Below are 15,267 nucleotides of genomic sequence, written 5' to 3'. Positions count from 1 at the left end.
CATCAATGATACCATAATCCAATAGCTACCCAAGAGAAACTCCTGAGTCATCTTCTTTTTCCACCATCCTTTCTCTTCTCATTCTCTATCCAAACAACACATCAATTCGTTACCAAGTCCTTTAAGTATATCTCCTACACATCTTGAAGATTCCTTCTGAACAAAATGCCTTTTGAACAAGGCACCTTCATTCCTATTGTGTTTTGCATTCTCATCTAGAATGCAAAAACAGATGCTTAATTGCTCTACAGGCCCCAATTTCTACCCAACTAGTTTATTGCCTGCATTATATTTCTAAAACACAATTGTGGTCTTGCAAATCCCTTGCTGGAATCTTCTAAGATCTTCTCATACTCCTTAGTATGAAAAAACAAGACCCATCACACAACTGACTATAGTACATGTATCTCATCAGCCCCTTATCCCTCTGCACATTGTCTTCACTCCAAATATGCTAAACACTGTTCCTCACTAAATATTTTGTTACCTCTTTGTACTTGGACTAACTGCTTGTCATACTCTTGTCTTTTACTATATCAAACATCTCCTATCATAATCCAAAACATAACACAAACAGCATCTATTCTGTCAATAAAAATAATAATACTGGAATAGGAATGGTAGTACTGTATGAGGCTAACTTTAATATATTCCAGTGTGGAGAGATTTTTCAGATTAATAAACCCTCATCTTCCTGTCCATTGCCAAATGAAGAATGAATACCCCTCAAAAAAAAAAAAATACCTCCCAAGTATGAGGTTAAATTAAATCATGGTTAAGACTGTTAGTGCATTCCATACAATATGGTCATAAAAAGCGGTGGTGAAATGCTGAGTACTTTCTTGTTTTTCCCTCATACTCTCATCTTCCTCTTTCTCCAGCAAGGTCTTCATCTCTTAGCAGGACTGATGGGGACTGATGAGGACATTTCAAACCTTCCCAATCACATGTCCAGCCTCTCTTATGCTATTCTCCCAGGCCTGTGCACCCATACTTCTCTCAACCTAAAAAGCCCTCCCCTACAGGGAAGGAAACTCCTCCCAGCCCTACAAGATTAGCTCCCTGTGAGCAGCCTTTCTTCTAAGAACCTTATATAATAGCCAGTGTCCAGCACAGCAATGCCCACAACTGTTGCATCATTTCAAGATTTTTTGTTTTCAGGTCCGTTATTTTCCAGGCCAAAGTTTTCTCAGGGAAGGAACCTGACATGGAGAATCAGACCCTGTTTCTACCACTTAGTGGCCGAAGCAACTTCTCTGCATTTCAGTGTTTCTCACTTAGAAAACTGAGATAAAATCCCTATCACGAGGGGTGTTTTCAGGTTTAGGTGTTTAAAAGAATGTGAAGCATTTTACTTGTGAAGCCTGGCATCTAGCAAATACTCAAGAAGTAATGTTATGTATTTTCAAAATGTAACTATTATGGCATACTCCAGAACATACATTATAGAAAATATATTCAAGATATATATGGAGAAAGAAGTAATAATGCAAGGGCATGAATGACCACTAACCTAGGGAGAATATGAGATGTGGGTCCAGATTTTGGGAGCAAACATCAGGCTACAAACAGAGATTTGGGGACAATATATAAGGTAATGTTTAAAACCAAGGTATTGAATGAGATTTTTTGAGAGGCAACGTATAGAGAAAAGAGATAAGGAGAAAAGATGGAAACAGAAAGAATTTTGGAAATAACTGATATTTGGATTACATTGTGGCTGTCACATCACAAGGTCTAAAAAAAGATGCAATTTTAGGACATTTAAATCAAGCTACCCTAATCCTGATCTTTAAAAAAAAAAAAAAAAAATTTAAGTTAATGGCATCAATTTTTTTTAAACTGAATCAACACGAAAAACATATACATGTATTACCTGAAGTTAGGAGGAGATCTAAGGTCTTCAGTCCAATCATTGACAAGTTTACACTGGCATTATGAACTGTTAGCATTTTAAGAATCAATCTGGAGTTAAAAACAGAAATCAAGATAAGAATGAAATATCATACTCAGAAATTTGCTTATTTAGATTTTTTTGCTCACCTATTTTTTATTACTCTCATTGTATTTAATTCCCTATAGTGAAGCTCATGTGTTTTTGTTGTCTGTTGTCTGCTTTTAGAGACAAGGTCTTGCTGTGTCACCCAGGCTGGAAAGCAATGGTGCAATCAATCACAGCTCACTGAAACCTCAAACTCCCGGGCTCAAGTAAGCAATACTCCTGCCTCAGCCTCCTGAGTTGCTAGGGATACAGGAACACACCACCACACCAGGCTAATTTTTTCATTCTTTTTTGGACAGACAGAGTTCACTATGTTGCCTAGGCTGGTCTAAACCTCTGGGCTCAAGTGATCCTCCTGTCTCGGCCTCCCAAAGTCTGGGATTATAGGTATGAGCCACCGTGCCTGGCCATGTGTGTTTGTTTCTTTCTACAAACCTGAATCAGGCTTATAAAAACTAACAGGGAATGCTAATTAGCTTGATTGTGGTAATATTTCACAATATACACATATATCAAATCAACTATATACCTTAAATATAAACAATTTCTAATTGTCAACTCTAATAAAGTTAAAAAAACAAACAAAAAATCAACAGGGAACTATTATGTGTCTCATTTAAAAAGGTAAAAGCGCTACTTATTTTCCAATAAATATTCAAATTCAAAAATTCAGATTCACTATTTTCACCCAACTCCATGTTCAAAATATCATGAAGTCTTATATACATCGAGAGCAAACCCATTTTTACATGTGATATAAATTTATAATTTATCTTAGACATGTTGATATATTAAAATATAGAGAGATATAAAGATGTTAGTTTGTGTATATAAATTAAGAATTCATTTCAATATTTAAATTATTGATTGCTACTGTTTTTAAAAGAGAAATTAATAATATATTAAAAAGTGGGCCGGTAGCACTGGCTCACACCTGTAATCTCAGCACTTTGGGAGGCCAAGGTGGGGGGATCATGAGATCAATAGATCGAGACCATCCTGGCCAACATGATGAAGCCCTGTCTCTACTAAAAATACAAAAATTAGCTGGGTATGGTGGTGCACTCCTGTAGTCCCAGCTACTCGGGAGACTGAGGCAGGAGAATCACTTGAACCTGGGAGGCAGAGGTTACAGTAAGCCGAGATCAGGCCACTGCACTCCAGCCTGGCAATAGAGCAAGACTCTGTCTCAAAAAAAAAAAAAAAAAAAAAAGTGAACTTAACATATCAATAATGTTTAGTTCAAATTCATGAGATTTTAATCCCTATATTATTAATCCCAAAATATAATCTCTAGTCTATTCCTGCACAGCATTGTTTGGCGAATTGTTGGGAAAAGACTGAGCTGACCACATCTAGAGCTTTGTACGTATTCAAGAAACGTTGCATAATCTCCATTTGGCAGTTGGAGGAACTGAATGAAGCCAGTCTTCAATTCTCTGCCAGTCTTCCTCCTAATCACCCTGCCCCTACCTCTCCCTGTACCATTCCCACTCTTCCTGACTTTACCACCACGGAAGAAATTTTTCTTCAGAACTGGTAAGTCTTTGGAGAGAAAAGGCCTTGAAAAAACAGAAATCTGTTTTGCAATCAATTTTTGCCGGGAGTGACCTAATACACTCCACTGGAGAGAGCAGTGTGTCTATCTTCTTTACAACTGCATTGTTTCTGGCCTAGAGGAGGGGCTTAAAAAACATTTGATGAATGGAAGATGAATGACTGGATGAACAAAGTGAGTGAATGAGTAAGTGAGTGAGTGAACAAATTTCCTATATAAATATTTATGTAATTTAATTTGAACAGCTGGTTTGAACAGGAATATGACTAGATGAGTTTCCCAAACACTCCCTGAGGTTATAGACTGGCTCATCTTTGGACATCTTGGAAATTCTCAACCAAACCAAGGGACACTTAAAAGTTACAATTGCTAATTACTGGTATATTCTGAGTAATTCCTCATCAAAAGCTGTATACTTTAGAACTGAAACATAGAATTACAAAGATTAGATTGAAGATGAGAACTCCAATTAATTGTAAATATGCTCTTTCCAAACACACCCTTTATGTACTGAAAACAAGAAGAGCAACACATTTGTCAAAGAGGGGAAAATGTATAAGCACAGATATGTTCACTTATGGCCAAACATATAGCTCTAATTTGTCTAAATTTGTAGCACTACTTGATACTGATCACCAATATAAACACCTAAAAATTTTTCATAAATTAAATTTTCATAAACTGTATACCATTGTAAGCCAGATATATTCACAATTTCCTTTTCTGTGGTAAAGAAAAGTCACATTACGTATAAAAAAGATTTAAAGTTAATGACAGAAGGTTTGTTTGTTTGTTTGTTTGTTTGTTTTTGAGATAGAGTCTCACTCTGTCACCCAGGCTGGACAGCAGTGCTGCAATCTCGGCTCACTGCAACCTCCGCCTCCCAGGTTCAAGTGATTCTCCTGCCTCAGCCTCCCGAGTAGCTGAGAAGATATTTTTTAACTGTCAAGAAATAATGTATTTTCCTGAAAACACATTCTTCTTCAGAAAAGGTTTTCTTAATTAATTGTGGCTAAGGAAGTAGTCTCATTTAAGAAGTCATTATGCTGCAAACTGCAAAAACATAGCTGGTAAAATTGTCATCAAGATTTGGCTGCAGATGTGCTGAAAGGTAATTTCCTCTTTCTTACTCTTTTTGAAAGCCGTAGTTTAAACTTACTGTGTATATATATGAATATATATAAATGTACCATTTAAAGACAGAACATCAACTTTCAAATTACTACGTACAGAACTAACTTTTCTCAGTTCCCATTTTTTTAGGAACTAGTGGTTTGTATCAGTTCTATTATTAAAGGGCAAAATATCTTCATGGTTTGAATGCAAAAGTACTCATCAAAAATCTACAAGTTAACCAGTTTTATAATTATATGATTATATTATTAAAATAACTCCTGACATGTTACCTTAAATGTTTGCTTTCTAAATCAAACTTCTGAGTTTAAAGCTCTCTATAAATGTAAATCATTGACTCAAGGAAAAATATCTGTATTTCAAAGAATTTCACAAGAGTAGCCTTGGATTGCAAATTCAGTGTATCAAGGGAAGGTTTTTATGTGTATAGATAAATACTCAAGGCAGTTTGTTTTTACATATCTATCATACTTACTGGTGAACACCAAGGACTTCCCAATCATTTCCAACATCCTGGGGTCCCATTAAGCTTTGCATTGTACCCGGGCAGATTTCTATTAATTTGCACAGAAGTGACCAACCCACCTGAAAACAAGAAAGACATATATTCACGTGTTTTAAAGAATGTTAATAGAACATACTGAGTCAAACATGAATCTCTTCAGTCTTAGTGGAATATATGCTTATCTCACTTGTAAATAATTGTTATAAAACAAAATGATACCCTAAAATGCTTACCAAGAAACAAAAGCAAGCCATATCCTTAGGATACACCTTTCTCCAAAAATCAGACCAGAAAGACATACAAAAAATATAACATTTCGGCTGGGCATAGTGGCTCACGCCCGTAATCCCAGCACTTTGAGAGGCGGAGGCGGGTGGATCACGAGGTCAGTAGTTAGAGACCAGCATGGCAGAGGGTGAAATCCCGTCTCTACTAAAAACACAAAAATTAGCCAGGCATGGTGGTAAGGTTACAGGCATCTGTAACCTCAGCTACTCGGGAGGCTGAGGCAGGAGAATCACTTGAACCCAGGAGGCAGAGGTTGCAGTGAGCCGAGATTGCGCCACTGCACTCTACCCTGGAGGACAGAGCAAGACTCCATTTCCAAAAAAAAAAATATATATATATATATATACACACACACACACACATAAATATATATAATTTCTAAATTTTGAAGAACATAGACACGCCTATTGTCTAAGGCAAAATAAAATAAACTACAAAAAATAGTTTTAGAGGTTGTACCAAGATTATTAAGTGCAAGAACGGCTATACTGGATCCTTAGTACGTTTCTTTTCTTGTTTTTTTTTTTTTTTTTTGGTTTTGATTTGTTTTTGAGATAGGGTCTCACTCTGTCACCCAGGCTGGAGTGCAACGGCACAATCACCGATCACTGCAGCCTAGAACTCACGGCATCAGGTGATCCACCCAATTCAGCCTCCCAAGTAGCTGGGACTACAGGTATGTGCCACCACACCCAGCTAATTTTTAAAACATTTTTGTGAAGACAGGTCTCTCTCTATATTGCTCAGGCTGGTCTCAAGCTCCTTGGCTCAAGCCTTCTGACGTGGCCTCTCAAAGTGCTGGGATTACAGGCGTGAGCCTCCGCACCTGGCCCTTAGTAGGTTTTAAGTAATAGCTACCTGACAGAATTTCCTCCACATATTTAAATTTTTAATTATAGGAAAAAATGAAGTGGCTTAAAATGAAGGATTAGGGCAAGTTGAAAATTTTAGTAGCAAAATGTAAGTTATCAGAATGGCTGCTCCCCAATTAATGAAGCTAGAATAATAGAGGCAAGAAACGTGGCATTTTTAGCAATTGACTCTACATCTGATAGGAGAAAAAAAGAAAGGGCTCTATAACATAGACAGGAGGTAGAACTCCTCAATGGCTCCCTCTAGATTTCTCTAGAATGAATTGATAAGGTCTAGAGATACAGACACCCCTAGTAGGCTCTTTCACATTTCGAAATAAAATATGAAATTATGGATGCATTTTAAGTATATCTTCACTCAGTCTGTTTACAAGATGCCAACTTGCCTAAGTTGCTCTTTACCTCTGAAAAAAAAATTGAAAGTCCTGATTTCAAACCACAGATTAAAATTAACCTACTCCTCCTATTGTAGACTCCTCTCTAAATGTAAAGGATCTCCAATTCTATTATACTATAGAACTATACTTGACATGGTCAAAAAAAAAAAAAGAAAGTGCATTTATACACACACACACACACACACACTCACACACCACCCTCTAGAGACTTATGGAAAAGTACCTAAGTGTGATGTGTAATAAATACCAATACAATAGAAATACTGAAAGTAAGATTCAGTGTGAGTTGAAATTACTCAGAGAATATAATATGAAGAGGGAGAGCTTGAGTCAGATTGTATAAGAACTGTTGAGTGGTGAGGAGAGTAGGCTGCTACATAATAAGGAAGCCGCTACAGGAAAGAGGCTATTTTGGGATAAGGCTGGATGCATAAGTAAAGTTGAACATTGCAAGGAGTTGAATGACAAGGTGAGAAATCTATATGCATCCAATAAGGAATAATGGCACAAGTTTCTTACCTGTTTGCAGGAGTAAACAAGGGTTATTTTAGGAAGATAAAAATGATTACTCAAGATCTCTTTACAATATTACTTTTGGATCTTTTCCAGATTAAACAGAAATTGCTTTATTTCGTCATTACTTCCTTTTACATAATTTCAAATTGCTTTCAAAGGCAGCAATTTCTGACAGCTATTTCTACCTATACTACTTAAGTAGGACATCCTCCTCCACGTAAGCTGAACAGACATTGACAATCCAGCTGTCATAGAAACCAACTATTTTTGTGCTTTCATAAAATACATCAAGACTTTTTTCCGAAGTATTTAAGAAAATAACATTCTGAACAGCTTCTGGTGGTGAAAAAAATCACATAGGATGCCAAACTCATCCCTATACCTACAAAGCTGACTCAAGGAAAAAACCTGTTTTGTTCTGGTTGGTGAAGCAACAGCATAAGTAAGTGCTTTGCAAAAAGATTCAGGCAACTGAGCTCTCCAGTACTACATGGAACTTCTGTGATGAAACAGAATCTCTGGCAGCAAAGCAGAGGTAACAATTGATCCATTAATCTATTCAATTAAAAGCTTATCTTTCAAAGAGAGAAATTTCCCATCCTGCACGGTTACAATACAATTAAATTGGTAGTTTTACTTTATTATAATTATTCTAAAAACTCAAGCATGTAATTAAGGCACAACAGGAAAGAGTCTAGGGGTTAAAGAAAAATTTTTAGCCACTTTCATTTATTTTGCTCCCCTTCTTCAAGGTTGAAACCGTGAGAATAAAGAGATGTAAAATTTAGGAGCACAGTGAAACGATGGGCAGGAAAAGAAAAATATAAAGCAGCTTAACTACCAATTTTCTAAAGACTGTCATTTATGTAGAAGCATTAATAAAATATGAAATAAACTTCGAAAATAAAACTGACAGCCCGGAATATCATGTTAAATGGCATCTAGAAACAAACCTTAATCTTTATTTTAAATAGTAATTAACAATTACAATTAAATTAAATGAAGGAGTAATTTACCTTAATACCTTAAATTCATCATTAAGAGTTTTTAATTTGGCACTTCCAGCTAACTCAACATATAAAACATTAAAGGATACTTACAGTAATTATACTAATTATATAAAGAAATCTGAAGGAAAAACACTACTTTCAAGTGAGTATTAAAATGTCAGTAGGAGACCCCTTTCTACATCCCCTTGGTAAGACCAATGCTAATTTAAATTGATGTCATTGTACCTAGCATGGCCAAAGCAAAAACCAAACCATTTTGCTTTTTATGAGCTTGCACAAAAAGCTTGTGAATTCAGCAGCTAGTAGATTGTATGATGGAAAGAGATTTTGAAGGTGTGAGAAGACTTGGGTCTCAGGTTTGTCACAAGCTCTTTGATCCTCAGTTAGTAGCTTACTCTCACTGAGCTATGAGAGTAAACCATCCGGTAAGATTTCTGAGAGGGCAGTGAGATTTCAGTAAGAATCAAATCATGTCATATGCAATGCCCTTTATAGACTTATACACATATGGTACTGAAATTAATAATTCTATTGCATTAAATTACCAAATCAAAAGACTATTCCTCACATAGATCAATAGAACAGAATAGAGAACCTAGATAAAAATCCATGCATTTATAGGCAACCTATTTCCAAAGGTGCCAAAGACCTACAATGGAGAAAGGACAGTTTCTTTAATAAATAGTGCTGGGAAAACTGGATATTGGCTATGCCAGAGAAGGAAACTAGATGCACAGCTTTCACCATATACACAAATCAACTCAAAATGGATTAAAGACTTACATCTCAGACCTGAAACTGTGCAACTACTAGAAGAAAACATTGGGGAAATACTACAGGACATTGGTCTGTGCAATGACTTTTGGGGTAGGACCTCAAAAGCACAGGCAACAACAAAAAAAAATAGACAAATGGGACTGTATCAAGCTAAAAGCTTCTGCACAACAAAGAAAATAATCAACAAAGTGAAAAGACAACATAAAGAACGGGAGAAAATATTTGCAAAATAACCACTCAACAAAAGATTAACAACCAGAATACATAAGGAACTCAAAAATCTCAATTAGTGGAAAAAAAAAAATCTTATTTTTAAATGGACAAAAGATCCAAATAGACATTTCTCAAAAGACAGACAAATGGCTAACAGATACATGAAAAAAAAAATCCTAAGTATCACTAATCTTTAGGGAAAGGCAAATCAAAACCACAATGAGATATTATCTCACCACAGACAGAATGGCTATATTATCAAACAGAGAAAAAATAACAAATGCCGGTGAGGATGTAGAAAAAGGGGAATGGTGGTACACTGTTGATGGGAACATAAAGTAGTACAGCCATTATGAAAAACAATATGGAGGTCCCTTAAAAAACTAAAAATAGAACTTTCATATGATCCAGCAATCTCATTGCTGGGTATATATCCAAAAGAAAGAACATCAGTATATCAAACACATGTCTCAACTCCCATGTTTATTGCAGCACTGTTCACAATAGTTAAGATACAGAATCACCTTATATGTCTATCAACAGATTAATAAAGAAAATATGGAGGCCAAGGCAGGAAGATTGCTTGAGGTCAGGAGTTTGAAACTAACCTGGGCAACATAGCAAGACTCCATCTCTACAAAAAGTAAAAAAAGAAAAAAAAAAATTAGCTGAGCATGGTGGCACATGCTTATACTCCTAGCTACCTGGGAAGCTGAGGAAAGAAGACTACTTGAGCCCAAGATTTCAGGCCTGCAGTGAGATTTGATCACACCACTGTTCTCCAGCCTGGGCAACAGAGTGAGACCCTGTCTCTAAATTAATTACTTAACTAAAAATAAAAGAAAATGTGGCATACATACACAATGGAATATTATTCAGTCATAAAAAATGAAATCCTGTCATTTGCAACAGCCTGGGTGGAAATAGAGGTCATTATGTTAAATTTAATAAGCCAGGCACAGAAATAAAATATTGCATATTCTCACTTATACGTAGGAGCCAAAAGGTGGATCTCATGGAGGGAGAGAGTAGAATGGTGGTTACCAGAGACTGGGAATGAAAGGATGGGGAGGGATAAAGAGAAGGTAGTTAATGGGTACAAAAATATAATTAGATAGAAGCAATTAAGTTCGTATTTAATAGTACAGTAGGGAAATTATGAATTTATTGCATATTTCAAAATAACTAGAAGAAAGGAATTGTAATGTTGCCAACACAAAGAAAAATGTTCAAGGTGATGGATAGTCCAGTTACCCTGATTTGAACATTACACATTGTATACATGTATCAAATATCACATGTACCCCAAAAACATATACAACTATGATACATCCAAAAAAGTAATTAATTACTTATAAAAAGACTCTTCCTTATTTTCCAGCATACTTTGCCTCCAGTATCCTCTGGGCAGAAATACTGAGTGACACACTCATAACTACTCCAGACAAGTATGCTCAGGCTTGTGCAATTTCTAAAATTAAGAATTAGGTGGTATGTTCCAGAGTCCCTTGGGTTCTCAAGTCTAGCACTCCCTTATCTAGACCTTGCAGACCAAAGCCTACCTAGGGTCTGACTGTCCTGAGCGGTATCAAGCAGAAGTGACTCTATGAAGTACAGAGTCTAGGGAATGAAAGTGGCCAGAACCAGGCACTTCCGAACACCAAAGCAGAGGCAAGAAGGGATGACGTGGGTGCAGAGCAGGAAGCACAATAGGCCATTGCCCAAAGAGTGACTCATATTCCACAGGCAAAATTCCGACTTTGAGTCTTAAAAGAACAGCATCTTTATTATGCCTCCATCTTTTCTTGGTTTGGTTTGATAGTGGTGTGAAAATCTGTAACAGTCAGATGGAAAATATTTCACAGTTGAAAACAAATTAAAATATTTCTTCCAGATATAAATGTCCTCATATGAAAGAAGCTAGATGGTTCACCCAGACAGATAGAGCTAGATACAGAGATAAGCATAAAGATAAAGATAGACCCACACCAATTTAAAGATTGAGATGCCTTACCTCTGTCAAGCCTCTCAAGTATTAAGAAACATTGGCTTTCTGACTGCACCTCCATGGAGTTCAAAGTCCAGTTCTCTTTCTTTGCATGAGTTAACATGCAGATGACAAAACTGATTTCAGTTCCCCAAATCTCTAAGTACTCCAAAGGAAGTTATCACTTTGGCCTATAATTTTGTTTTGACTGTAAATCATTCTTAATTACCATTTTAAAGCCCCCCTTAAAAAATATATATCCAAGGTATTTAGCAAATTTCTGGGTTTCCTGTGGTACAGATTGTAAAAGTTTCAGTTTTACATGCATTTTATATGACAACAGTTGTAAATTATGAGGGTCTCAAAAGACATGACTTTCTTTAGATACTACAAGGTATACTAAAACTAAAGGCTAGAAATCTGTCTTTGAATTTTAAGAAATGCTGAACTCTACAAGAGTTTGCCAGTGACAAAGTGGCATTTTATCACTATTAGTTATTCCCCTTTTCCAAACTACTCATAATCCTCTCATCTAGGACATGTTCTACATTGGGAAGATTCCTGGAATAGTCAGGTCTAAACAGTAATTAATTCATCTTGCCAATAACGGGACTAAACCCGAACCCATTTTTATCCCCCTTCTACCACCACCCATACTGTTGGTTTTATAAAGTTACTACTTAAAGACACTCAGGGAACACATACTGGGGCCCTTCATCCCTTTTTACATGATCAAAATATTTAACAATGTCCCCATCTGAAAATCACAGTCGGAGGTTCCTCAAGCCAAATTTCCAGAATAACCAAGAACTCCCGGCTATATAACACTGCCAGTAAAACGTCTCCTTCCAAACAGAAGGGCGAATGAGTTGAAGTGAAAACAATGCCTTTACCTGCTGCACACTCGCGACTCTCATATACGAGTCCAAGACGATCAACAGAGGCACATGGATATTTTTGCCTTGAAATAACTTGGAGGCTGGAAAACAAGTGGGTGGGGAAAAGAAGCAAAGTCACAATCCACAGCACCCCCTTTCCTTTTAAGTCTGAAAAGGGGAGAAAAGTCAAAAAGGTGAAGACCTTCCTGGAATTCTCAGCTCCTTTCCGCCCTAAGGAAAGGAGATGGGAGTTTACGGCTCTTTAAGAGTCCGGGTTTGAGCAGCGTCAGCGGAGGAGGACAAAGTTTGCAAATGTGAGGAGGGGGCGAAAGTTTGCAAAAACAAAAGCACAGTTTCTTCGCAAGTGATTACCGTGCTCGGAGTACGTGAACACCAGCAGATCCTCCAGGATTTGGACCAGCGTTTCTATCTGTTTACCTTCCTGGACATTGTTCAGCCTGACTATCAACTTCTTCAGAGTTTCCTCGTCCTCCTCGCACCCCTGACAGCTGCCACTAGCCATGGTGGCCCCTGCTTCCAACCCGCCGCCCTCCCAGCACGAACGTCCGCTGCTCAGGGAACCGGCAGGGGCGCCGGCCACAGCTCCCCGGGATCTAGCTCAGCTCACCGCCCTCAGCCAGGGCTCCCCGGGGGCCCCGTCGGCGCCCACGCCCGCCTGTTTATGAGGAAGGCGGTGGCTCCCCGCCCCGCGTTGCCCTCCCTCTCCAGAGCCCTCCTGCTCGGCTTCCTCCTCCCCCAGCCAGGCCCCAAAAAACCAGCTCAGGGGCCTGCCAGAGGCTCCGCCGGGGCGACGGGCCGCGCAGAACTTCGGCGGCGGCCGTGGGGCTGCTGGAGCCGGGCCTGGCCGGGATGACCGTGCCCGTGGCCCCCACGCACGCCTAGACTGGACCCGGGCGGACGCCGCCTCCTGGGACCAGATTCCACCACAGCGGCGGCGCGGCGGGGAGTCGCGCAGGAAGAAACTGACTCAGCGGACTCCGCCGAGTCCCAAGGCCCGGAGCCCCGCAGCGGAGGCGCGCAGTGCGCAGCCCGGCCGGCCACCCTCCTCGACCCGCCAGCCGGGGATCCTGCGGCCCCAGGGAAGGTCTGGGAACTGGCAGCAGGAAAAATGAAAGCCGCCTATCTCCAGATCTAAGAATAGAAATCAGGGCGCTGGGAAAAAGAGGACACCGCCCAGATGGCCCCTTTAGGAAAACATTCTCTTTATAGAGTTCTCCCCTTAAAGGATGGAGAGAGAGGTTAGCCATCAAAACTTGCCCCGCTACTGTCTTTTTTATTATTGTTGTGACTGTTAGTGGGAGAGGAAATAAACATTGTTTCCCTGTGAGTTATCTGAAGCTCTGGTCACCAAAAGGCCACTAAATTAACTTTTGGAATTGAGTTGCACTAGGCAGGATCCTGATACGTGGGACACCGGAAAAGTAATCAGCTCTCAGAGCTATTAGAACTGAGACAAAGGACAGGGTACATGAAATGAAAGGTGAAAAGGTGAGAGAAGCAAACCGAAATACTCTTCTCTTGGCATTCAGAATTACTTATGAGTATGGGTGTCTATAACCCCAAAGTTTTTTGGTTTCGTTTTTTGATTGTTTGTTCTGTTAAGTACCTAAGTAATGTGTTTTTAGGAAGAGAAACCTAGCAAGAACATTGTAAACAAGGCTAGGCAAAGATGATCTATCCTTCAGTTGATGTGTCTGTCCTCAAGGTTATTTAAAAAGAAGAGGATTGGACTGGAAGTTACTACTTCACAATTTTAGATTTGTTTTCACATCTGTTACTTCAATCCTGATGACAAGTCTGAAATGGATAAAACTACTACTATGTATCCTTCTTTCACTAATGAGGAAATTGAGATTTGGAGTAGAGAAGTGAAGAGCTTTGCTGGAGTCACACAGGTGGGAAGTTGAGAGCCAGGACTTCAACTCAGGCAAATCTCCTAACACCCGGTAGATGGTTCTTCATGCTCTACCACTTTAATAAAAATGCTCTAGACTTTGTTTTTTCATCAGATTAGTAAGATAGCAAATTCCTACTTAACCTGGATATTAGGTCTATGTCTTGTTGTTGTAGAGTCTTCAGTTTTTACAGAGACATGCTGAAATATTTACAGTTGAAATGGTAGCAGGGTTAGGATGTGTTTCAAAGTCATCCAGTGGTGGAGGAAAAGATGAAATGTGTGGAGGCAGAGATAACAATAACAATTTTTGAACTGGTAATTGTTGAAGATAATAAGAGATGGGTTCATGTGGTCTGTTCTACTATTCTGTCTGTATAACATTTTCCATAATTTAAAAAAAAAAATCCTAATCTTAACAATATTTATCAGACCTACAGTGTATTCTTTTCTAAGTTGTTTCTAAACTTGTTTCCATTTCTGATGACTTAATCAATGTCTCAAATATTTCTAGGCATTCTCGATCTCATGCATTCCTTCTGTTCCTCTGCATTAGTTTCTCCCTTCCTATTCTACTGAATTACAACCTTGCAAGAAATTAAAACCTACCTCCCTTCCAAAGCAAAATAAATCTAAATTAAAAGATGTCTCCGGCCGGGCGCGGTGACTCAAGCCTGTAATCCCAGCACTTTGGGAGGCCGAGACGGGCGGATCACCAGGTCAGGAGATCCAGACCATCCTGGCTAACACGGTGAAACCCCGTCTCTACTAAAAAATACAAAAAACTAGCCGGGCGCGGTGGCGGGCGCCTGTAGTCCTAACTACTCGGGAGGCTGAGGCAGGAGAATGGCGTGAACCCGGGAGGCGGAGCTTGCAGTGAGCTGAGATCCGGCCACTGCACTCCAGCCTGGGCGGCAGAGCGAGACTCCGTCTCAAAAAAAAAAAAAAAAAAAAAAAGATGTCTCCAATTTCCACAATTCATTCATCCATCTATTGCCTATTTATTATCTACTCTATATTGGCCAGACTGTGAGTAGGCAGTATGAAAATATGAATTATCTGTTGGGAGCATTCTCCCATGAACTACTGCAGTGTTAAGGTAAAGTATTCTCTTAGGTTTCAAAAATGTTTAATTGACTGACTAAAATTCCAAGATTTATCAACTCTTCAGGTAGTTAACAAGACTGAAAATGAAGATTACAGGCACAAATTTA

The 15,267-nt window shown here is 38.7% G+C and overlaps 1 protein-coding gene across 5 annotated transcripts in view; it reads right to left on the bottom strand.

The window, feature by feature from the left end:
* The window catches only part of LRRK2 (leucine rich repeat kinase 2), a 147,799-nt gene extending 133,330 nt beyond the window's left edge, over positions 1 to 14,469 (bottom strand). For 4 of the 5 annotated variants that reach the window (XR_013400962.1, XR_013400963.1, XM_077953862.1 and 1 more), the window contains exons 1-4: positions 12,511 to 14,469; positions 12,154 to 12,239; positions 5,170 to 5,279; positions 1,877 to 1,965 (exon numbers count right to left, since the gene is read on the bottom strand). Coding sequence is in view for 3 of the 5 variants with exons in the window: in XM_077953862.1 (XP_077809988.1) it covers positions 1,877 to 1,965; positions 5,170 to 5,279; positions 12,154 to 12,239; positions 12,511 to 12,661 (436 nt within the window). In the remaining 2 variants the exon portion in view is untranslated. Of the gene's footprint in view, positions 1 to 1,876; positions 1,966 to 5,169; positions 5,280 to 11,287; positions 11,363 to 12,153; positions 12,240 to 12,510 lie in introns of those variants that run through there. The other variant, XM_077953865.1, reaches the window with a different exon arrangement.
* Between the last annotated feature and the right edge of the window lie 798 nt (positions 14,470 to 15,267).

This window comes from Macaca mulatta, chromosome 11 (genome assembly GCF_049350105.2).
Source record: "Macaca mulatta isolate MMU2019108-1 chromosome 11, T2T-MMU8v2.0, whole genome shotgun sequence".
In the NCBI taxonomy this organism is placed as follows: domain Eukaryota; kingdom Metazoa; phylum Chordata; class Mammalia; order Primates; family Cercopithecidae; genus Macaca; species Macaca mulatta.
Note: the sequence above shows the minus strand (reverse complement) of the source record. Positions and strands in the feature narration are given on the sequence as shown.